The following is a 23740-nucleotide window of genomic DNA, read 5'->3' as shown; positions in this document are numbered from 1 at the left end:
CTTTTTCGAAAGACGGCAAATGACCGAGAGGCCCACAGAACGCTGCGGCACGAATCACTAGGGAAACGTAACCCTGACAACGCGGCCCCTCGCACCTGGCGGACCGAGCCGGACGGCGCGCGCTGGGTTCGGGACGCGCCCCGCTGCCGGGAAGCGAATGGGCGCAGCGCCAGGGAGAAGAGCAGGAGCCAGCAGGCGCTCTCACGGCTGGGCCCCCGAAGGAAATGAGAGTCCTGTCTCGGAGAGCTGCACCCTGCGCTTCCCGCCGCGCTGCTGACAACAGCCAGACATGCAGACAACCGCGTGTAGGTCAGGAAAGGACGTTCAAAGACATGGGGGTGTGTGTGAAAGACAGGCCGTCTAACGTCACCGCAGTGCTCCCGACGCAGCCCGCGTGTGACAGGCTACGAGTCCCCTCGGACATGTGCGCGGTGGTGACCTGGCCTGGGGACGCAGTCCTGCAGTCACGTGACACAGACGATGACTGGCCGGTGACAAAGGACGCCGAGTGCCTACAGTTGCCACGGCAGCCAGCGCTTTCTGCGCGGCCAGAAGGCCCAGAACCGCGCGCTCATGCCTGCACGCGGAAGGCCCCGCGCCCAAAGAAAGAGAAGGACGGTTGCCAGAACTGGGGGGAAATGGGGAAATGTTGGCCAAAGGACACACGCTTACAGCTGGAAGGCGAGTGAGCAGGCAGCGCGGTGACGAGCGGCGGCGCTGCTGCACACGTGCTGGCCAGCGAGAGCACGTCTCGGAAGTCACCACCCCCAGAAAAAAATAATTACGTGAAAGGACGAGGGTGTTCATCAGGCTCACTGTGGTCATCGCTGCGCAACATACCTGTGTCTCGAGTCACGCGTGCCTTAGACTCACACGGTGTAGGTCAGGGTCTCAATAAAGCTGCAAAAACACGGTATTTTACAAACATTAAACTGACACGTTTTCAGTCAGGACCGCGGGGCTGGCGGGTGTTCGGCCACACCTCGTCCGCGGGGGGAATGTCTGTTTCTCCTAGACTGAGCTCTGCTTATGACTCCTGTGCTGACCAGCTTCGTCCTCTACTCTTCTCCAGGATAAACCTCAGTAACAGGTCCACGCACAAGTCTTCCTGACAACTGTGAAACAGCTTGAATTCTCATGATATCCAATAAATTTGGGGTTGCTAAACATTAGCTAAAATAGTTTGCTAAATTTTAGATTCTATGACTATAATGTAGTAACCATAGGGCTTGCAAGCTTTGAAAACAATGACCTTTTAGTCTCTTCCAGTCACCGATGGAATCGTCCACCATCAGTGAGCATTTATTAAGCACCTACTGTCTTCTGCATTTGCTCTGATGACTTGGGCCCACCAGGATAACAGTCAAAATGCAAGTTTCTCACAAATTTCTCACAAGTACAGAGGAGCAAATTTCCAGCACAGAATATGAGATGGTTCACAAAGTCCAAAATCTACAAAGCAACTAGAGTAAGTTAGCAAGCCGGCTACTGCATGTGCTAGCAATAAGTTACAAAGTGAACTTCTATGAAACAGCAGTTCCATTTGTAATATGTGAGAAACTACTCAGGAGCGCACTTGAAAAGCTATGGAAGATCGCCACACTAAAAACCTCAAAACCCTGCTGGTAGAAACTAAAAGATCTGAGTAAATGGAAAGACACACACACGCTCACCTATTAGCTCCAGCTGCTGATCCACAGTTTCAATAAAATGCCATCAAAACCCCAGCGGATAACAACAGCCAAACCAAACTGCTCAGTTTCTCAAATGGGCAAAGGGCCTGAAGAGCTCGCTCTCTCTCTGAAATGTCTTGAGTATCTTACATAACGGCCATTAAGCAGATGAAAAAGCGCCTCGCTGCCAGCCTCGAGCGGCGTCCACGCCCTGAGGCAGCCCCGTGCGCCCGGCCGTCCCGGCCAGCACAGAAAGTCCTAATTCAAAAATGAAGCACTGGCCAGGAGGCGGAGGAGCTGCGCCCTCCCACACTGCCGGCGGGCTGTGAAATGGGGCGGCTGCTGAGGAACAGCGTGGTGGCTCATCAGAAGTTTCACATGGGGGCACCGAATGATCCAGCATGTGATACACACACAGGCACTCAAAGCAAGGGCTCCACTGGACGTGTGCGCCCCGAAGTGACAGCAGCAGCATCACGCGGCCAGCCCGGGGCGCAACCCCGGTGTCCGTGACGGGCAGACGGGAACAAGAGGGCTCTGCGGAGGGAAGACGCGGTCCAGTCATGAAAAGAAGCACATTCGGGAGCACGCGGCACGCTGGGCGAAGAAAGCCAGAGACCAGGCCCCCCGTGTGGGATCCGGCCCGCACGAACGTCCAGAACGGGGCACACGGAGAGGCCAGCGGTGACCCGAGGCTGGAGGGGAGGGGGATGGGGTGTCGGGTACGGACTGCCGGGTGATGGAGCAAGTTCTGGAGACAGCTGATGGGTGACAGTCACTCACGGTGGAGGTACTGAAGGCCACAAACTACACTGCAACATGAGTAAAATGGGCTTTTATAAGGTACATGCATTTCATCAGAATAAAAATTGTAACTCTAGGATGTTAAAAAGAAATCGGAAAACTAATTATAAAACTTGAATACGAGGTGAACATAAACCCATAAACCCAAAGCAACCCGGAGAGAGATCCCGACGCCCCTTCATTTCCCAGACAAAGGCTCCATGCCCCGGCGGCCCGGGCCAGCGCTAGGACGGACGGATCAGCAGGACCCCGGAGCTGGAAGGGCCCCCTCCGCTCACTCCCCTTCCAACAAGGCCCCGAGGCGACCCCCGAGCAGGGCAGGCTTGCCTTGCCCACCGCGGCGCCGGAGGCCCCGACACGGGCGCAGAGCAGAGCTGCACGGGGCCGCCCCCACATGCCCCGCGCAGATGCGGATGAGTCGAGTCAAGCTCCGAGTGTGGAAGCGAAGTCACGGAGGCGAGAACGTGTCTCCGTGGCCTGGGAACGCAGGTTTCCCGAGCCGCCGAGAGCAGCAAGGAAAGTTACTGACAAGGCCGCACCCACATCAAGCGCCTCTGCCCACCCGAAGCCACGTAAGGAGCAGACAGAGAAGCCACGAGCCAGGGGACGCTGACGAAGGCCTTGACCACGGAGCGGCGTCCAGGTGGGGAACTGCTCTCCTCGGCGACGCAGACAGACAGCAAGACGCCGCGCGAGAGCGGATCCCTCGGCAGTGAAAGGAAAGGAGCTCACCCCGCAGAGGATCGAGGACCCTAAGTCAAAGCAGCCACCCGAACACGCTACGTGCCACCCCCCAGCTGCACGGCGCGCTGGAAAGCCGAGGCCACGGAGCCCGCGGGGGGCAGCGAGGGGGCAGCACTGAGGATTCTGAGGGAGGCGAAACTCTTCCGGAGAATGCGGTGAGGCTGGACATGGTCACACTTTTGTCCAAACCCGCAGGACACTCAGCAGAGTGAACGGAAAGGCACACCCGGGTGCGATGCCAGCACGGGCCCCACTGTAGCCAGCGTCTGACACGCTGACGCCCAACTGTTCGATAAAGACCCAACTGCCCGCCCGAGACAGTCTATCCAGAATGTGCTGTCTTCCGTACTCTGGCAACGTACACGGACAACACACTGCCTACCAGAGGGCGCGGGGAGCGGAGGAGGGTGGGACCAGGGTGCAGGGACCACGAGGTGTGGTGGAGGGTGAGGGGCGCACGCGCTCACCCGGAGGAGTGAAACTATCACCCAAGGCTACCCAGACATGTAAATACCTGAAAAATCCAATTTTAGGGGCAAAATACGTATTTTTTTAAAAGTAGTACACTCTTCAGATCAACCAATTTTTAAAAAGGTAAGAGATTTGTCTAGATCATTTCAAGGAAATATGTATAAATGATGCAGCTACATGAAAAAGTGCTTCATTTACTAGTCATGAGGGAAACGCAAATCAAAACTATGAGGCATCATGACCCAGAGTGACTAAAACTGACGCAACGGGCTGCTGAGGAACTGAGACAGGGACTCACACAATTACCGGTGGGAGCACGGAAGGCACCACCCCTTCGGAGAAAGGTCTGGCACTTTCTTGTAGAACTAAACACATATATACTTACCCTCTCAAACAGCAATTCCGCGCCCAGGGATTTACCCAGGAGAAAAACCAGCCCAAGAGGCCTGCACGTGGATGGTCACAGCAGCTTTATTCAAAATAGCAAAAAAGTAGCAAAAGCCCAAGTGACTATGAACAGAATGGAGATGTGAGTCACGTGAGGGAATATTATGCAGCAACAAAAAGGACAAATTTCTGGTATAGACAACACTGGGCAAACCTCAAAAACGATGCTGGTTCTAGAACCCTTGTACAAAAAGGTAAAAATTGTTTAACATCATGTAAAACTCTAGAAGAGCTGTAACCAGGACGGAGCAAGGTGAGGTCCGGGGCTGGGGGCTGGGCAGAGGGAGGGGACACGCTTCCGAGTCTTGAACGCTGCAGGTGCAGGACGGGAGGCAGAGGAGCGCCAGGCAGCCGGCAGCGTGTCGTCCCAGGAGCACCCACAGCCGCTGTGTTGTTTAACTTTGAACCCGTCTTTACGATGCAGGCAAGGGCCATCATTCTGCGGAGGAGACCAGCGCCCAGATGCCCAAGAGCATCTGAAGCCAGGCGGTCGGCCCAGGTCCGCACAGCGCTGTCCTGGGCCGGGCCGTGTGGACGCAGCACAGCCGCCCCTTGGAGCAGGGAAGCAGCCACTGACACAGGCCCCTTGGCTGCCCGAGCCCGAACTGACGGGAAGAGCAGGGTGTCCAGGAAGAAGCCAGTCTAGGCCAGCCAGGGCCCTTCCTCAGGTCTCGGGCCCGGGACAAACTCTGCCAGAATGACGGAGGAGAGCTCGGCACCGAACTCCAGGCCCGGGTCAGCCCTCCCCTCTGCGCGACAGCCCCCCAACACCTGCCACCCCCGCTTTCGGAGCGACCGGACCTTAGGTCCCACGCACTTGAGGTCATCTGTGCACACCAGACCCCCACCGGGGGCAGCTCAGCCGTCCCGGGCTCCAGCCCCACTAGCCCTGCACCCCTCCCCCCCAGGCCGGCTCAAGACCAGGTGCGCGGTGGGGAGCGCCGGCTGTGACGGAGGCCGTGAGAGGCCGAGTCGTGGGAAGAGCCCACCACAGGGCCACGCTCCTCCCAGCACCTCTGCACCTCGGAGACATCGACACACACACACACACACGGACACAGCTGGCCTGGGTGTGCCCCGCACCTCTCACCCGCCTCACATCAGCAGCTCACTGACCCCCCCGCCCCGGCTCCTCTGCATAAGACGAGTCCCGGCATGGACGCCGGCGGCCGCCCTGTTACGCACGGCCGGCCCCGCCGGGTTTAGGCCCAGGTGGCCACGCCAGGTGACCAGCCCTCAGAGCCGCCGGGAGGGACCCCGCTGGCCGCGCGTTGGGGTCAGGCGGGCCCCCTCTCTCACCTCGCTCAGTCCCTGCAGAGGAAAATCACACGAGGCCTCCAAGCTGCTCGAGTTAAAGTCTCCATTTATTTTATTTTATTTTTTTTACAAAAATCCGTCAGACCATTGTGCTCACGGCAGGCGGGGCCAGCGCTGCACGGACGCCAGCGACCCCCCCAGAATACCTGCAAGCGGCACGCGCCGGGCGGCCGACAGCACCCGGGCCGCAGCACGAGCTCCTCCGTGAGAAGCGGGCCGGCCAGGCCTGGGGCAGAGACTGGCCGCCCGTGGGCGCTGAGGAGGCCAGAGGGCCGCCGCCGTGGCGTGGCACTCACACGCATGATGGCATCCGGGTCCCAGGAGACGCGCGGCACCCCCAGCTCGGAGCCGTCCACCCTGCCCGCGGCACCGCCTTTCTCCAGGACCCTGACCGGGGGGCTGCCGGCCCTGCCTCTCACGCTCGGGCGCGTCCTCTGAGACCACGGCGGAGTCCACAGAGCCTGCCGTCGGGCCCTTCGGGTCAGGTGCAAACAACACGTCCTTGTTGGGAGCTCTGACGTCACGGCCCTCCCGCTGTCCGGGAGATGCAGTCACTGGTCTCAGAGGCACTGAGGGCGTTCAGGGGGCCCCCATCTGGCTCCACTGGCGGGTCCCAGCAGAGGGCGCCTTTCTCGGCAGGTGCCTCGCGAGGTCAGGCTCGGAGCCCCTCAGGGCACAGCACAGGCACAGACAGCAGCCACAGACACAGCTCGAACACCACATTCTTTGGCTCCCGGAGGGAAGAGGCTACTGCGAGAAGCCGGCGGTTGAGGAAGGGCGGTCGGACAGTCAGGGCGCAGGAGTCGGCAGCCCTGCCGGGTGCTGGCGGCAGCTCAGGGTTTCGGCAGCCCCAAGCAGGGCAGCCCCGAGCAGGTTGTCGGGCACCCCGAGGACAGAGCCCGGGGCACCCTGCTCCCGCCTGCTGCGAGGACAGCTCCGCGGCAGGAGTCCCGGAGCTGGGGCGTCCACGCACCCCAGACAGCCTGCTGCCAAGTGACACTGAAGAGAAGCCACTTGGTCCAGGCAGGACAGAGGCGAAGGCGCCCAGGAAACAGAAGCACAGGGTGTCACGGTCTGGGGGAGACAGAACGGGCTTAAGGCAAGTGCACGACCAGGACAGACCTGAGTTGCGGGAACCACCTCTCCTCAGCCTCGCCAGGAGCACGCGGGGTCCAGAAAACGGTAGAATCATGGACTAAATCCCTGCCAAGTGCCTAACGCCCTCTTCAGTTCCCTGCTGCCACCACCACCAAAAACAACAATAGAAATTAGCTTATTTCCATTTCAGCCCAGGGAATAGAAATGTAAACCAGGAGTGGAGAGTGGTAATGTGGGGGTGAAAGCCTGGAAACTTCCAGGCTGGATTTGCGCCTCTTAACAAATGCCATCCCCCGTTCCAGCACATCCCACGCCTCGGGGGCCAGAACCCAGGTGGCACGAGAGGTCTCCAAACCAGAGGTAACACAGGGTGCAGGTCCAGACGGGGAGGGGGAAGGTGAATTTCACCGAGATTTTCTCCCAAGGCAGGGGCCTTGCTGCAAGACTCCCGGACAGCGGGGTGGGGAGCCCCCAAGGCCACGCGCGGCTCTCCAGGGAGGGGCCCCTGCAGATCCACTCGGGCCGGCCCAGAACAGCCCAGCTCTCTGCTCTCAACAAGGGGCAGCCTCGGGAACGCCTGCTGCCGGAACCGTTGACAAGGACGGACAGGACGAGCAGCAGCTGGAGGCTCTTCCAGACCACGTCTCCCTCCCACGCCTTTCAAACGCGGAGACCGGGAGACAGACCCAGCGAGAGCCCTAAGCGCCAGTGGGCCGGCTGCCCCCCAAGGCGCAGGCAGGCCTCCCCCAGCACGGCGGGGCGGCGGGTGTCAAGGGGGGGGGCGGGAGGACACCCACAGGCCTGTCTGTGGGCCGAGAGGATGTTCCAGGATGAACCAGGGACCAGGAGGCCGGGAGCTTCTCCACCAGACACAGGATACGGAGCGCCTCCCGCAGCGAGACAGGCAGCGTTTCAAACTCCACACCCCCCAAAATATATATATGTATGTCTCTGTGAGTGTGTGCGCCCATGTATATACACAGACATACGGACATACACATGTGTGTCCACACGCGCACACACATATATATAAATAAGCCTCGAATGGCGACTCTGAACCTTTTCCTTCTTAAATAATAATAATTGTTACTGAATCTAAAAATCACAAACCAGCCGGACTGGGCCTCCGCGCGGCGCCCGCGAGCCCGGGTCCTCAGTGTAGCTATCGGTCAGGGCCCCGCGGCGGGTCCCCGCAGCCTCGGCCCCACCCGCCCAGCGAGGCCGACCTCAGAGACGCAGCGTCTCCTGGGCACTCCCCGCGGCTCTCCCGGGGCGGGCGCGGCCCCCACCCGGAGGGTGTCCCTGAGGCCCCTCCGAGCGCAGAACCTTAGGCGCCACCTTTCGCTCTCCTCGTCCGCTCCCCGAACCTGCGAGCCCCTAGATGAACTTGAAGCACTTGGTCTTGTCGTGGGGCAGGCGCGTCTTGAAGAGCACGGAGTCCACGCGGAACTGCGTGAACAGCAGCGGCATGTAGCCGTACACCTTCACGAAGAAGTTGATGCACTTGTGCCGCTCGTGGAAGTGGGAGTCGTCGTGGGACAGGGCCTGCGGGCAGCCCGGGCAGCGGAAAGTCCAGCGGGAGGTCACCTGGAGACGGGGAGAGAGTGCAGCGATGAGGAGCCCGCGGAGGCTGGCCCTCCCGACGCCCGCCGGGCCCTGAGGCGCCGGCGTCGGCCCCGCGCCCCTGCCGGCATGCCCAGGCCAGGCCCGGCGTCTGGGCCGCGGAGCCGGAGGGCGCGCGGCGGAGCGCGGTCAGCCAGGCCACTTGCACGTGGGCCCGGAGACACCCCGTGGAGGGCCAGGCGAAGCCAAACCAGACCCACGGGAGAAGCCCGATGGCAGAAGGGCGGGTCCGGGGCGGGTCCTGGGCAGGCCTGGGTGTGGAAACGCACACCCAGAGGGCGTGACCCCAAAGCACCGGATCATGAACAGTGCTGTGAACCCACGTCACCTTAATGAAAAAAACAAACTAGACACATTAGATGATACATCCAAAAAAAAAAAGGTGTCGGTGTATATACTACACATGTGTGTGTGTACACACACTGTAACATATATCTCCAAAAATTAACCAGTGTCCGTGTCTCCTGGGGCATCACTGGCACCTCAGTCTCAGGGCGCCGGGCACCGTCTGGCAGCTGTGAAAGAGACCCCGGCGGCAGGGTGGGGGGCCACTGCTACCACAGGGTCACATGTGCACTCACACTCCTCTCTCTGCGGCTCACCCACGCCACCCATCTTCTCAGTGCTTTATCCTTTTAATGAAGCCTATTTACATTCTAGATCTTTCTCCTCCTCACAAAGAACAGGACATTATCCAAAGCAGTAATACAAAATGAACTCTAGGTTCTTCAGTACCACTGTTAAGATACGCATATTAAAAAAAAGAACACTGCAAAACATATGAAGCAATCACACCTCCCTAATTATAAATATGTTCAATAGTGTGATGCGGGCCACGCTACTCATGCTGTCTGACACGGTCCGGGCATGAGGGAAAACTCCTGAAAAGTCAGGAAACTCCACAGCTGGCTCCTGCTACTTCCTTTCATTTGTTTGTGGCAGTTATTGAAACCATGGAAATTTTCTATAAGCTTTAGAATAACACAATGAGTGCTGGCATCAATGCCAGTTTCGGGAACGCACACCTCAGGAGTTTGAGAAAAGCACCTTCCAACATGACTGATAATGAAACGGTTTCCAACAATTCTCCACATCCTCCAATTTGTACTGCAGTGACCATGAGTAACACTGAGTTCTCTGACAAACCACGCTTGATAGAACTGACGGAACCGAGCCCGGTAGAAGTCCCCACTAGAGAGGGCCCCGAGGCACCCGGGGAGGTGAAATGGTCTGAGAGAAACACACCACACACTGTTCCCATGGCCCCGGGACCCCTTGGTTCTATATAGAAAATAGGAAGCTGCCCTCGATCTTACAAATGCCTGCTGAGCCTTGTTTTAAGTTACCTAGCTTGACTGCATAAATCACGCTGTGTAGCACCTGTTTCTATTTTCTGAATAACATGCATCACCTAGGGAAATAAAGTAACCAAGGTAATGTAACCAAGTAACCAAGTGAATCATAGTCTGGGAAAATTAAAAAAGGACTGTGCACTGTTAATGACCATTAATAAATTCTGAAGCAATGTAAAAGTAAAATCACATGACTGCATGATGTAATGATCAAATAACAATTTCTGATGTATAAAGAAAGACCCACTGAGGGCCTCCCCGGTGGCGCAGCGGTCGAGCACTGGGCTACAAAGCTGCCCGCAGCCTCTGCAGCGCCGGTTTGATCCCTGGCCGCAGGGCGAGGGTCCCACATGGCGCGCAGACCTCCCCTGCCGCCCGCTGCTCCCCTCAGCAGTGTACTTCGGTCCTTCTGCCTGCTCTGCTCCCCGCTCTGGCTCTGGTGAATTCTCTCGCCCTCCCGCGCTTCTGACTGTACCCAGTGCTTGTGTAAATAAATAAATAAAATTTCTTTAAATAAATAAAGACCCACTGAGACCCTCAGCAGGAGATGTCTGCACCCTGATCAAGTGTCAGTGCCTCCTCACTACCTCATCTACCTCATTTCCTCATCCCCTCATCCCTCCACTTTGCCGACGCCATCTCGTCCTTGCGGGGACCCTGACAGGACATTTTGCTGGAGCTGGCCTCCGGCAATAGTGAACAGCTCAACAGTTAAAATTTGAAGTATTTAAAGTAAAAAAAATTACTTTAGAACGTGAAAGAGCATATACTTGGTACTATCAAAATTAAGCAGATCAAAAAAATATTTAGTTCTAACTAGTCCTATGCAATGAAGGAAATGAGAATCTGAAGACATTCTTAATTTCAGGGAGCCTTTGATTTTAACAAGTCATCTCGACTTGAACTCAAGTCAAGATCAACAGAAGATCAAGTAAACTCACAGAAAATGCCATTTTTCAAGTTTTCATTGGAAAGAATCCTGCATGCATTTGCAAATTATTTCCGTCCTCCTCTCTATGCTGAAGAGAAGGTTTAGCTAATTGGACACTGGCCTAATAAGGCAGCAGACACTTTAATGAAGATGAAAATGCATCGAGTCTGGAGTCCGTCAGTGACTATGACATTATTAGGTGCCTGATGACTCAGATGCTTTAGATTTTCAAAGATGATGTCTCTGGCCCACTAGGGAGTATAAATAGAAGGTACATCTTGGCTATTGCCCAGGCCCTGCCTACGTAAAAAAGGATAAAGAACAGAAAATTGCACCCATTATTAATGTCTTTCGAAGACCTTTGTCTCCCTACCTTCAAGTTTACAAAGAGCACTTCTCGCTGTTAATGTCAGGATGAACACTGCGGCTGGAAAACACACTTTACACAGGGAATCGTGACTACTGTTCTTCACAGCTTCTTTATTTCAAAGCAGTGATAAACACAAGTAATGCTGAGATGTAACCACGAAAGTCATGAGACGTGAAAACAAGTTCTATGTAAGTTCTACAGATGACGAATGAGCTACCACAAATGCTCTTAGGAACGGCAGTCTGTTTCATAACCAACAGAAATGCTAAATTCCAGGTAGAAATGATTGAAAATTAAAGATGTAATACTTTCCTCATCCAAGTTCCAAATCCTCTGAATTCTATCCACTCAACCTTAGGAGGGCAGGGCCCCTGTGCCGACAACCACCTGACCCGCAGGGGCCCGGTTTTGGCTCCACAGCAGAGGCCTGAGGGCTAGAGGAGCACGTACCGCCCGACTCCTGCCAACCCCCACGTGCGCATAGCACCAGGCCCGCAGGCCTGGAGGAGCAGGGCTCTCACCTTGATGGGGGGTTTCCGAGTGATGTGGGACACGAGGAAGTTCATGGCGATGTCCTCGCAGTTGATGTACTCGTCCACCATATCCCGGATGGCCTGGGGCATCACGTAAGAGTACAGGTAGGCATAATACTGTCAGGGCAGAGAAAGCCGCGCACTCTGTTAGAGGCCACCGTTCTCTGGCATGTATCCAGGAGCTGTCATTTTGGGTGGGGCACGTGTTTTGGGTGTGGCAATCACTGAGCAACACTACAGAGAACTGGGAAGCAGGGGTGCCACTCTCCTAGGCTGTCCTCTGCCATAAAGACTGTCCCAAACAAAGTGCCATGGCCCCACCTTGGGGAGTCAAAATTTGCTTTCCTGGCACCGTGGAAATTCTGCAACATGAAGATTTGTGAAATCAGGCCACACACCAGTTCAGATGAATGACATTCTCTCTCTGACAACAGCCATATAAGTGAGGGGTAAACCTGGCCCTCAGAAAGTCACTGAGCCATGGGGCAGGCAACCTCTAGAGCCTCATCGCAGATGCTGGAGTCTGCTCCCTGCTCGAAGCCACCCTCTCTTCCTGCCTGGATTATCCACATCATTTCCTGAAGTCTCCACATCATATTATTTTTTCTACAGTTAGTTCAGAGCGCAGCAGTGCTTGAGTTAAACACAAGCTCAAGTGAACATGTCACCCCCTTTTTACTGCAGGCGCCACCCCACCCCCTTCTCATCTCACTCAGAGTAAAAGCCCCAAGATCTTAAAATGTCCTGCAAGCCACTGCAGGCTGTGAAGCCGGCTCACACCTGCTGCCAAGTGGCAACTGCTAAGGCTTCAGGAATTTCAGGTGCTTGCATTGAAGCAGCCATTATTAAAAGAATAATAGCATAAACGTAAATGAGTTATATTAAAAATCAAGGCAATAAGCACCTGGAGCTCATCGCTTAATTAATTTGTTACAGTTCACTGTCATCTTGCGATATTAATGTCCATCTCATCCACAGGGTGAACACACAACTGCCCGTCTCATCCCAGCTCCACGCTCAGGGGCTCGGGTAGGAGAGGAAAAGGCGACCACACGGTCACAGTCACACCACAGAAATGGGCCAATATTATAAAACGGGGCACAAGTGAACTGCAGTGTGCTGCGGCATGCTGCTGATGCACAGGCGGTGTATCGGGAAAGCCGATATACGTATCTTGTTACCTTAAAAAGTAGGATTTATGTGGTGAATGATCATAAAATGTTTGCAGCATCCAGAAGTTTGCTGGTTATCTTGCAGCAAAGTTCTTAAGAGATGGTGAACTTGAAAAACAACTTATGCATTTCTCTTTTATGAAACAGGCAAATCAAATCTGCTGACCCTTCAAATGGCCACTGGCAGCTTTAGTATGATATTGAGTCTGTACCCATTAATTAAACACAATCCATACTTTCATCAATCTTTTAACAAAAAAAGAACTGCTTTAAAGAACATACGGAGAAAGCATTGCGAAAACAAATGCTTAGGAGTAGCTCCACCAATTATGTGATTTTGCTGCCAAAAATCATTTCTGTAAATCCACAGCTTTCATATCTCTGCACTGTAAAACATGGAAAATCTTCCACAGCCTGCCTGAAAACCTTCTAAATGAAAAGTTCAATGGGTTCAGAACCTACTCTAGAATGTAAAAACATTAAAATCTTTCATTAGTTTTCTAAAACAAAACAAAACAAAAAACCCTGAACGGTATCACAAAACATGGGAATTCTAGTCCAATTCCAACAAAATCCGGCCTCGTAGGAAGATCATGACGTAACAGGCACAGAAGCAAGATGTCTCTCCCAGGACATAATCATGGATAGTTATGTGAGGTATCAGTTAAAAAAATTTTGTTGATACTTGTAATAAAAAAAATTTGACTAGGGAAAATCAACTGTTTTCAAGAGTGAAACAAAAATAAGGCAAATAAGTAACTTTTATTTTTTTTCAAACAGGTGTAAGAAAATGAAAGGTCCACAGGAACATGAGTGCCCCGCTGCCCCAGGAGAGGCCACTGGGCTCCAGTCATTCAGTGCCACACAAGGAGGTTGCCCAGGAAGACCTCAGCTTCCAATTCATTGGGGTTCAGAGCTTTTGGTAAAATCTAGTGATTTTTAAAACCTGGAAGCTCTGAGAGCTAAACAACCCTTTTGGCAAGCCCTGGAAGGCTTTCAAGTTGCTAATTTGTGACCCATACTCTGGATTTTCAAACAGAATAAAACCTAGGTTTTACAGAGTAAGTTACTCATCACTTGAAAGTAATGGATCCGACTATCATAACTTCTAAGGAGCCACCAGAGAATTGGAGAAGGCAGACTTTCCGAAGGCACGTCAGCGCTCAAGGTCCGAGCAGACGGCTCACATGGACGGTGGTTTCTCTCAACTCCCAGTTAGATGTGGCTTCTTAGCAGACGCTCAGTCCACAGCCCAGCCCAGGTCTGGAGACCGAGTGTGCGAATGGGGTTCGCGAATGGGGTGGGCACATCAGCTGTGCACACTGGATTATTTTAAAGATTTTTTAAAAGCCACTGAAAGTTAAATCCCTTTTTAGGCCGCTTCAAAATGTCTCCAGAAAATGACTTTCAAGGTTGTCTGAAGGACTTGCAAGGTCACCCTCTGGCAGATGAAACACATGAGGGAAGCTGGAGAGAGACCATGGGCTTTGGGGGAAGACAGGTTCAGTTCTGTCAGAAGGACATGAGGGACACCCAGGGGACACCCTGAAAACTATTAAACTTCTGAGGAAAGACTTCGGGGAAAAGTCAGGGACTGAACAGTGTGTCGGTGCGAGGAGGTGCGAGGTCTGGGGAAAGGAAGAGGACACAGGAAGAAGCGGGGGCCTCGGGTCCAGCACGAGGACAACCACGTTGCCCAGACTGAGGAGCGGAGACCAGGGCGCAGGCCGGGTGTCCACGCCCCTGGGGACAGTGAGAGGATGATCAGAGGCTGGAGGGGGCGGCTAGGTAGGTGGCATGAGCTTTAAACGAGACTTTATGACAGCTGAGAAGTGTCACTGTTAACTAAGTCCCACAGATTTGGGAAATGAGCAGGCTCAATCACAGTCCCTGGAGACAAACATGCGCAAGCTGAAGAGAAAGCAATGTCCCCAGAGAAAAGCCAGGTTTCAGTCGGGAGGCAGAGCTGCCATCCTGTGAGGTGGGAGGCAGGCAACAGGAATTCTTCTGCGCCCACAGGAAGGATGTGGAAGGGAAGGTGCGCTGTCACAGAGACCCACAGAAATAGCCACACAGACCATACGCAGCATTTAGAATTTTCTAGTAGCCCCACTTTCACAAAGTGGTAAGAACTCTAGTGGTAAGAACACTTCACCTCCACAAAGAGCCTGGGCTCTTACCAGGCTGTCTCACCTTATGGAAGAAGGCAGCGCCCGTCAGCACCATGGACAGCTCGCAGGAGTAGTTGGAGTTGTAGAGCCAGGACTGGTGAGGGGCGTCCCACGCGTGGTAGCGGCCAGGGAAGCCCACGATGCGGTCCCGCGCCTCTCTCCACACCCTGAAACACACAAGGACATGCACACACCTGAGCACAAAGCTCTGAGACAATCACTGGAGCCTTGATCTTCCAGACCTTTTTCCCTTTCTTCTCTGCTGGCTACACCTGCATATTTTTCCCTCTGGCTACAATCCAGGATAAACAATCTGAAAACACAAGAAAAAGAGTGTGATAAAAACTAATGAAGAATGCATAAAAACTGCAAGGTGTGAGTTTGCTTCTGCCCATCTAAATAAACAATGGCTTCTTTTCCAACCTGTGATTCTGATAGACGTAGGTCTTCCCCTCTCCAGGGCAAAAACGCTGAGAACCTACACTAAAGCGTGGCAAAGGGGAAAGCTTTTGTTCGCTCCCTTAGGAAAGTCATAAAGCAGAGCCACAGACGGCAGATCTGTCAATGAATTCAAAAGTTCTGGGTCTGAGGTAACCAGACGCTCGGGGTCCAGGAGGAGAAGCTCCCTTCGGCCCCCAGTCCCGCGCCACCTGAGCTGACGTGGTCAACTTTTCTTTAAATTGAAGTTTACTGAGCTATAAACCACACACCATAAAATTCACTTATTTAGAAATGTGTGATTTGTTAAGTATCTTCACAGAGCTGTGCAACTAATCCCCACTAATGTCAGGATATCTGTCACCCCAAAAAGAAACCATATAACTAGTACCAGTCCCTCCTCACCTCCTCCCCGGTCTGTGACAGCTGCTGGTCTTTCCATCACTCTGGGCTGTCTCCTGGGAGTGTTTCACGCCAACAGAATCAGCCAGGACATGGCCTTGCTGAGGGGCTTGTTCACGCTGCCCATTTCCAGGCCGCCCTCTCCAAATCCCCCACCCGGGTGTAGTGTGTCCCGGTACTTCCTTTCTTTTTGTGCTAAAAACATCCCTTTGTTTAGGTATTTCCCCAAATCTTCTAGGGTCCGGGATTCTGGCTCCATCACAGCCACGTGGCCTCTCTGGCCTGGGAGTCAGTCCTCATCGCTAGACACAAACAGCTCACATTTGCTCCTCGCCCCAGCCCACCAGAGGCCCGGGGTGGGCAGGAAGGTGACCCCTCCAGATAATCAAGGAACTTCATCTCCCTGAGAGGCAACCCAGAGGGAAGCCTAGCAGGAACGAGAAATGGAGTCTCTGATACCAGCAAAGGCCCCGGGCCCAGCTCTGTCCCCAGAGAGTCCTGGTCACTGCGGAGGCTTCCTCAGTCACGATCTGCCAGGGGCACACCTGCTGCCTGACACAGGCGAGTGGGCTCCTGCCAGCTGCGGACCAAGTGTGCCTTGGCTGGGAACCAGCTACTCACCGAAACCCGAACATGATCTCATCGTGGCGGAGGTGTGCGTCGTCGTCAATCGACAGGATGGCCTCTGTCTCGATTTCATTCCAGGGCAAGAATCGATTGTTTAAGCTGTTCTTCTCCGTGCGCACCACCTGCAACAGGGGCAACACCGCGGTCAATGCTGCATTGGCGAGCACGGAGCCAGGCCAGCCCGAGGACCAAGGAGACCGCTGGACGCACCCAGCAGTCTGAGCTGAGAGCCGCCTCTCAGAAAGCCCAGCACAGCCTTTCGGGAATCAGAGCTGCCTGATCATTCAGCAAGTGTGTAAGGAGTTCACATCCTAAGCTTTACTCACTTGCCAACTAACATCCTTGTGAAACAAACTAAAGCTGAGGATTATTTGACATGAGTAAATGAGTGATACAGTCTAGGGAAATTAAAAATAACTCTCACGAGAGAACACAAGGTGGCAGAGTAGAACTGGATTATGATTCCCAGCTCTGGAATTCCCCATTTGGCTCATAAACTTCACATCCACACTCACAAATCCCTGGAGTCTACAAGGGCACTGAGTCTGGCTCCAGGGGAAGGGGGGGAGGGGGCGCAGACCAGTCCTCAGCACCACAGCCCGGGCTCACCCCCTGGGAGCAGGAGCAAATGCTCACTCGCCAACGGCAACGCGCCAACTATCTGCAGAGGCAAGCAGAGTTCAGACAAGGAGCAGCGTTAGTGACCCAGGACACAGCACAGGGCACCGGTGCTCAGAGCGGGATCCCCAGCACACGGGCTCCCTAGCACAGCGTGGTCCCCAGCACACTGGGCACCCCCTGGGGCTGTGGGACAGGCCTGCCCCATACCTGCGATGTCACAGGATCTGGGATGGTTCCAACACACACTTCTAGAGGCACTGACACAGGGAAAAGCAGGGCTAGGGTGGGGGCGCTCAATCAGAAAAGCTTGGGGTCAAAATCACAACTCTGCCACTTAGCAGCCCCTCTGCTGAGCTGAGGCATCGTGCTGTGTACACAACCGAGCCTGCTCCTCCACCACATCTGACAATCCTATAAACCCTCCACTCTTAACTGGAAAACATCCAAAGCGATCAGGACGTGACTCCCAGGGCACAGCCAGAATCTTCTGTCTGGTGTACAAAGTGAATTTTCTATTTTCAAATGAGAGAACCCGTCCTTTGGAGACCTGGAGCTGAAGGTCTGACACGAAGTGTGCTTTGGCCTAGGTTTCACCTCCAAATTTATTGACGTCCATTAAGAGGAGAATCCATTAAGAATAACTACGGTGGATCTAGAAATAGGTACACAGACCCCCTGCTCACCCCGGCACAACCCTGGCTGCAGACAGCGAGATTTTCAGGAACGGGACCGAGCAACAGTCATCAGTATAAAAGAAAAGCTTTTACAGGTTCAGAGCAGCGCAGCCTCCAGCCGCAGCTCCCTTGCGGTCAGCCGCGCCGTGGTCAAAACGTCTGCTTGAGGGTTCAGGGCGGAATTTCTCAACCAGCAGCAACGCTCCCCAAGGAACATCTGACAGTGCCCGCGCCCATTTTCTGGTCGTCACACCCACCCGCCAGCAGCGGGGAGGGGCAGGGGTGCCGCTAGACCCCAGCGGCCTCAGGCCAGCCCATCACAAAGCCCCGTCAGCGGGCAGGGGCACAGGTGCCGCGGCTGAGAGGCCGGGGCTACCGTCGGCCCCCAGGGGGCAGTAGCGCCACCAGGACGTTAAAGGACAAACGCCTCCCGCCGCCAGAAAGCTCTCTGCCCTCACAGACCTTGCAGATGCAAAGCAAACGAGTGGGGGGAGCAACAGGCTTTCTTCTGACAGTTTTGCTTCCAAGCTACAGGGCTTAATGCTAGACAACGGCACAACGAACCAGCCCCTGCCACCTGGCACCACAGACACCGTTCTCTGCGCTGTCCCAGGGAGTTTGAGAAGCGGCAGAAATCATGAGAGGGAGGAGAGGCGCAGAAGTGGCATGACGCGCTCAGGAAACAGCCTCGCTTTGTTGACATTGTTTTGTTTCAAATAAAAGCAATGCCCCTCCCTCTTCTTTACGCCTCAGATGGCTCCTTAGTCACCCCTGAGCTTGAAGACTGACCTGCAAGGCACTGCCTTCACCACGAGTATGGATGCGACCAAAAGGCACTGAGCGCAGAGCCTGCGCGGGGAGCACGTCCGACACCCGCGCCACACGTGAGCGAGTGACCAGACAGCGAGCAGCACAGAGGACCTAATTTCCTATTTTCAGAATACGGACTGGAAACGTGAGAAGTCCCTATAGGGAAACTATAAACATCCACTACACCAAAACCTCTTAGTATTTAATAGTTTTCTATGACAAAGAAGAAAGAAAGAAACCCCAAGGCAGCCAAGGCAGGAGCCACTCCCCGCCCTGGCGCACTTTTCCCGGGTGCATGCACAGCGCGCCCACCGCGGCCTCGCAGGCCCTGGCGGCGGGGAGAGGCAGAGAGCGGAGCGCAGGGCGCGTGTGGGACGAGGGTGGCGGAGGAGACGGGGGCAGACGGGGGCGACTCAGGAGCAGCCGCACGAGGTCCCGCAGAGAACTGGTTTTCACGTCTGACCTTAAATCTGGTGTAATGAAGTACTGAAAAACGGCTAAGTTTTAGGTTAGCAGACAAGTCTGTTCAATGGAGAGAAGACCTGCCACCGGCCCGGGAAGCTAGACGGGACCGGCTGCAGCCCCCCCCAAGCGAGCGACCACAGAGCAGGCCAGTGCGGGGGGTGCGGGCCCTGACCCCTTGCCCACGCGCAGAAAGGAAAGCACCCATGGGCTGTGGTCAGAAGTCCTGAGGCCTCAGCACTCAGCGAAACACCAGTCGAGGGACCCTGCGGCCTCAGATGCCTTTCTTCGAGCTGGTGAGAGGGGCGCACGGAAACGAAAGGGGGGGCCACCGTCCAAGCGTCTGCTCTGACGCCACTAGCGAGTCCCTTCCGCAACCTGACTTTCCAGCAGATCCTTCCTGCAGCCAGAATGCTCGCTATTAATTCACGATCTCTGGTAGCTTTGTTCCACAGGATACTCCCAGCCCTGCAGCCCATTCAGAACCAGAAAAAGAGCCAGCACTGCAACCACCAGCTACTAGACAAAATATTGTCGTAGAAACCACCCCCGGACACGCGTGCCTGGTGAGGCCTACCGGACGCTGCACAGCCTGGATGAGAGAAACCGGGTAAGGTCTTCCCATCCACTTTGCTTAGAAACCACAATTTTTAAAAATTTCATCTGGTACCTCCAAGTAGTATTCTTAAAAGCAGAGTGGACACAGATGAAAAACAAAGCATACCAACCTGCCAGGGAATAAACAAGCCACTAGGATTCTCCCACTCACTCCCGCCTGCAGCGCAGCAAGGAGGAAAGCCCCTGCAGCCTGACTGGCAGAGGCCCGAGCCCCAGTTTGAAGGATGCCCAGTTCCTCTTCTAGTCTCCCGACCTTCCCTCAGTGGGTCACCGTGGCAACGGCAGGAAAACCACCACTCGGGCTTGACATGTTCCTAAAGCAGAACTCTGCTTCTTCAATTGTGCCATCAAGGGCTAGGACGAAGGGCAAAGTAACCTGTCCTGGCCTTCCACAGGGACCGTGGGGCCCACTGGGGATTGTGAACCAACCCCGCCCCGGCCACCAGGTCCCCTCCCTAGGCTACTGCAAGACCCTCTAAACTGCCTCTGCTCTTTTCCCCAGGGCCCCACATGTATCCTACCACCCCTGCTCAAAACCCACCACCACCACCCTCCCCCCTGGGAACAAACTGACTCCCCTCAGGGCTGTGTGGGCCCACATGGGCCAGCCTGGGCCTTCGCCCGTCTCCTTTTCATCTCCACCCCGGAGACACCGGTGTCTCAGCCTGGCTGTGCCTGAACAGGAGATGCTTCTTACTCAGGCTGCTCCCTAGACACCCCTCCAGCGTGTACGTGGCTCCTTCTCTACCTCGCTCAAGCTTCTGCTCAGATGTGACCCTTTCAAAGGGGCCTTCCCAGGCGCCCAGTGTAATCCGCTCTGTGCCGCTCACAGAAAGGAGTACAGAGAAGCAGGCTCGCGGGCTGGCTGGCACAGACTGCCTGGACAACCAAGCGCGGAGCGTGAAGATGATTCATGTCTTGAGTGAGTCGGGCACAGTTAATAACTGAATCTGTTTCCTGCCCAACAGCCCAAGTTTAAACTCCCAGGGACAGGTCTTGATGTTCTCATTCCCACAGAATGCTCCAACAAGACCACTTCCTTACTCTTTTCCAGGGTATGGAGCGAGTGCTCACTGGTCAGAATAAAGCCGTAACTCTAGCCAAAGTTTTTGCTGGGATTATATATGCCGAAGAGAGGACTTGGAGGTATCTGCTCCCAGTCTGGCTAAAGAAACTCTTACCAGACCCGATCCTCCTGCCGTGGGTAACTAAACTCTGGGGGGAAATGCCAAAACTGCACTTCTCCGAAGGCACTGGGCAGTGAACAACAGGAGGCAACTATTACGGAGGGGAGCGGAAATTTAGGAGGGAATTGCTGACACAAGCACCCACTGCTGCTTCCAGCCCAGAAGCAGGCCAGTCAGACCGGGCAGGGCAGCTGGCACCCTCGGCCCACACCCAGGTCTCACGGGCCTGGAGGGTAAGAGGGAAGAGTTTGGGGCAACCACAGCACCTAGCAAGAAAGGAGATTCCAGAAAGGAGAGCCAGACACACAGAGCCAAGTTCCGTGCACAAACCCCCGGCTCTGTCCGCCGCTGCATCAGGCGTGCGCGGCGTCCTTGTAAGCACGGACCGCGCTCACAGCTGGCGCTCAAGAGAAGGAGCTTTCAGTCTGGCCTAACCAAATGAACAGCTCACCAAAACTAAAAGAGCAGCACTTTCCAAACCAAGCCCACAGTTGTCACAAGTTAGCGTTCACAATGTGCAGGGTTTAATATAAAATTCTTTGATATATGAAGAACTAAAAAATATGGCCCTTGTTGGAATTAGCAAAGGTGTTCAAGCAGCTACCATTAACTGCGCCCAGAGAATAAAGAACAGTGTATGCAGAACGGAAAAAAGGACAGGAAATCTCAGCAGAGAAACAGAAACTACCCTTATAAATGGAAAATACAGCACCTGAAATTGAAAAGTCACTGTGTGAGTTCAACAGGAGAGTGGCGATGATACAAAAGGCTGTGAATTCAAGGGCAAATCAACAGAAATTATCGAAACTAAAGAAAAAGAAATCAAAAACAAAAAAGAAGAGAGCACTGAGCACTGAGGCCCCGGGCGCCTCGTGCACACCGAACGGTCTCCAAAGAAGGGGCAGGAGAGTGTCTGAGTAAGTCATACATAAAAATTCCTCAAAGTAACATGAAAAACAAACTGACAGATTCAAGCTTCGGGCTCCCCAATCAGAATAAAAACCAAACAAGGCCAGGTCCAAGCACACCACTGTCCGATTGCTCAAAGTCAGTTAAAAACCAAAACTCCCGAGGGCAGCCAGAGAGGTCACGTCACTCCTGGGAAACAAAATCTGAGAAAACACTGGCATTACCAGAAACTCAGGCGGTCTAGAGTCAGGGGAACGCCTTTCAGGAGCAGAAAACGCCCAGCCCGGCCGTGACCGCCACTGCCCAGGGCCTCCCGCCACACACGCCTCTGTGACTGTCCACGAAGCTGGCAGCACCCAGGCCAGCATCTCTGCTCCGCAGCCCCACCCGCCAGGTGGGGGCTACTCCAGCCACGCCACCTTGGCCAGGCCCTCTCCCCTCTGAACTAAATCCTCTTTCCACAGAGCACCTGGGCCAGGAGGGGCCAGGAAGAGCACACTCAAGTCAGAGCCCATGCAGAGCCCCCTGTTACGTAATTAGTGGAACAGGAGGGGGAATTTTAACATTAAATCCCAGGAGGCACCCTTCAGACCATCCTTCTCACCGCCACACAGAGGGCCCACAGCTACCCAGCTCATGGCCCTGCCCTTGCTTGGGTGAGAGAAGCACAAATCACCCACCCTTTTCTGACAGGCAAGTGGGCTCCTGACTGACTCATTCAGCCAATCCCAATTCCAGATCACCTTCCCTGAAGGACTGGAATCTGGAAGGGTGCCTGGAACCGCCCTGCCACTAATCTCACCAAGCCTCGAGCGCCACCTTAGGAAGAGGTCACACCCACAGCAGGGGTGGAGAGTCGACTGAGGAGTGTCCTAGCGGTGCTGCTTTCCACAGGGGAGGGGCTGCGGGTCCCACCGAGCCCCAGTGCCTGGGTGGTGGTGGCCGTGGCCTCTCTAAAACGCGCTGCCAGTCATCAAAGCAGCCCGCTCGCTGCCCGCCAGCCTCACAGGAAAGAAGTCCTGGCCCACTTGCCCGTGAGCTTCCGTCACGGTGCAGCAGGGCTGAGCGCCAGCTCCCCGGCACCCCGCCGAGCTCGGGGAAGCGGGATGGAGGCAAAGGCTTCACTGGGCTGCTTGCGCCCCAGCCACCTTTCACAGGACAAGTGCTTTTCTTCCGTAATTTCAATGACAGTCAAAAAACTATTTTGAAAGGGAAAAGAGTGAAATGTATTTGGGAAGAACTCTAACATCTTCCCATTGTAACACTTTTTTTTTTCTGGAGTCCAGAATCTTTAAAACCCTACACAGTTTGAATAGTTTCAGATTATGAATTCAATAAAATACCGGATGGTGTCACTAATACATGGAATATAAAGTAACTAAGCTAAGAGATCCGATAAAAACAAGCTTATAAACAGCCCGTGGATGGCTGACTGCAGAACTGAAGCACCAGGTTGGGGCAGGGGTGAGGGAGGGGTGACAGCGAAGGGAAGGGAGCACAGCGGACCCTGGTGGACTGTGGGTGATTTGGGGTGGGTGCACTATAGTGGTGCTAGCTGATGGGGGAATCCAAGTATTACCTCAATGAAAAATAAATTTGAAAGTAAATAAATAAGATACAAGAAAAGATGAGCAGTAAGAAATTTCAGACAGGCCGCCAGGTACTCTGTAAGTGGTGACAGCTGCGACCCCAGGAACCTGGTGGCAGGACTGACGCCTTCACGGGGAGGGGGGCGGGGGGGCAGGAGCTACCGCTCCCGTCCACCTGCTCTGACATCAAGGGGTGAGCAGGAATCAAAATTAACAAGCACCTTTCTAGATTCCTTGCCTGCCTGAGAATCCTCTTTAACCCTGAAGTCAGTTAATTAACTTATCCAAGACCACAAAATGAGTATTCAACCCCTAGTCCCCATCACTCCAAAAATCATGCTTTCTATTATGCCACACAGCTGCTTTAAGATGTTTCACATGAATTAGTTTCCCTATAAAATTAGCCCCAACATCCCCCCTTCCAGATAAATTTTTTTTAAAACTACACTCATTTTCTTAAGCAAGCTACCAGGAACACACGACCCCCTCACACCTACTGCCCTTCTTTGCTACCTTTTTCTGGAAAGTACCAACGCTGCAGTAAGTAGTTGGCAGTTTCCTTAGAGCCTCACATTTAAGATAAACGGGTACTGTCTGGATCGCCAAGTTTATGCGAGGTGGGTCAGAATTAAAGTCCTAATCTTCATGCACGGATATTACTTTCCCTGTAAAACACAGCATCCTCACCAAGACAGAT

General features: G+C 54.2%; 1 protein-coding gene across 6 annotated transcripts in view; it reads right to left on the bottom strand.

Moving 5' to 3' along the window:
* Positions 1-23740, bottom strand: part of EXTL3 (exostosin like glycosyltransferase 3) — a 95997-nt gene that overhangs the window by 7936 nt on the left and 64321 nt on the right. For 4 of the 6 annotated variants that reach the window (XM_037526529.2, XM_054701081.1, XM_037526528.2 and 1 more), the window contains 4 exons: positions 16168-16295; positions 14729-14873; positions 11352-11480; positions 5422-8141 (listed from right to left, as the gene is read on the bottom strand). In XM_037526529.2, coding sequence (XP_037382426.1) covers positions 7932-8141; positions 11352-11480; positions 14729-14873; positions 16168-16295 — 612 coding nt within the window. In that variant the 3' untranslated portion in view covers positions 5422-7931. Of the gene's footprint in view, positions 1-5421; positions 8142-11351; positions 11481-14728; positions 14874-16167; positions 16296-23740 lie in introns of those variants that run through there. The other 2 variants (XR_008554059.1, XM_054701082.1) reach the window with 1 other exon arrangement.

This window comes from Talpa occidentalis, unplaced genomic scaffold (genome assembly GCF_014898055.3).
Source record: "Talpa occidentalis isolate TD23 unplaced genomic scaffold, MPIMG_talOcc4v2.1 talOcc4.4, whole genome shotgun sequence".
Lineage (NCBI taxonomy): Eukaryota > Metazoa > Chordata > Mammalia > Eulipotyphla > Talpidae > Talpa > Talpa occidentalis.
Note: the sequence above shows the minus strand (reverse complement) of the source record. Positions and strands in the feature narration are given on the sequence as shown.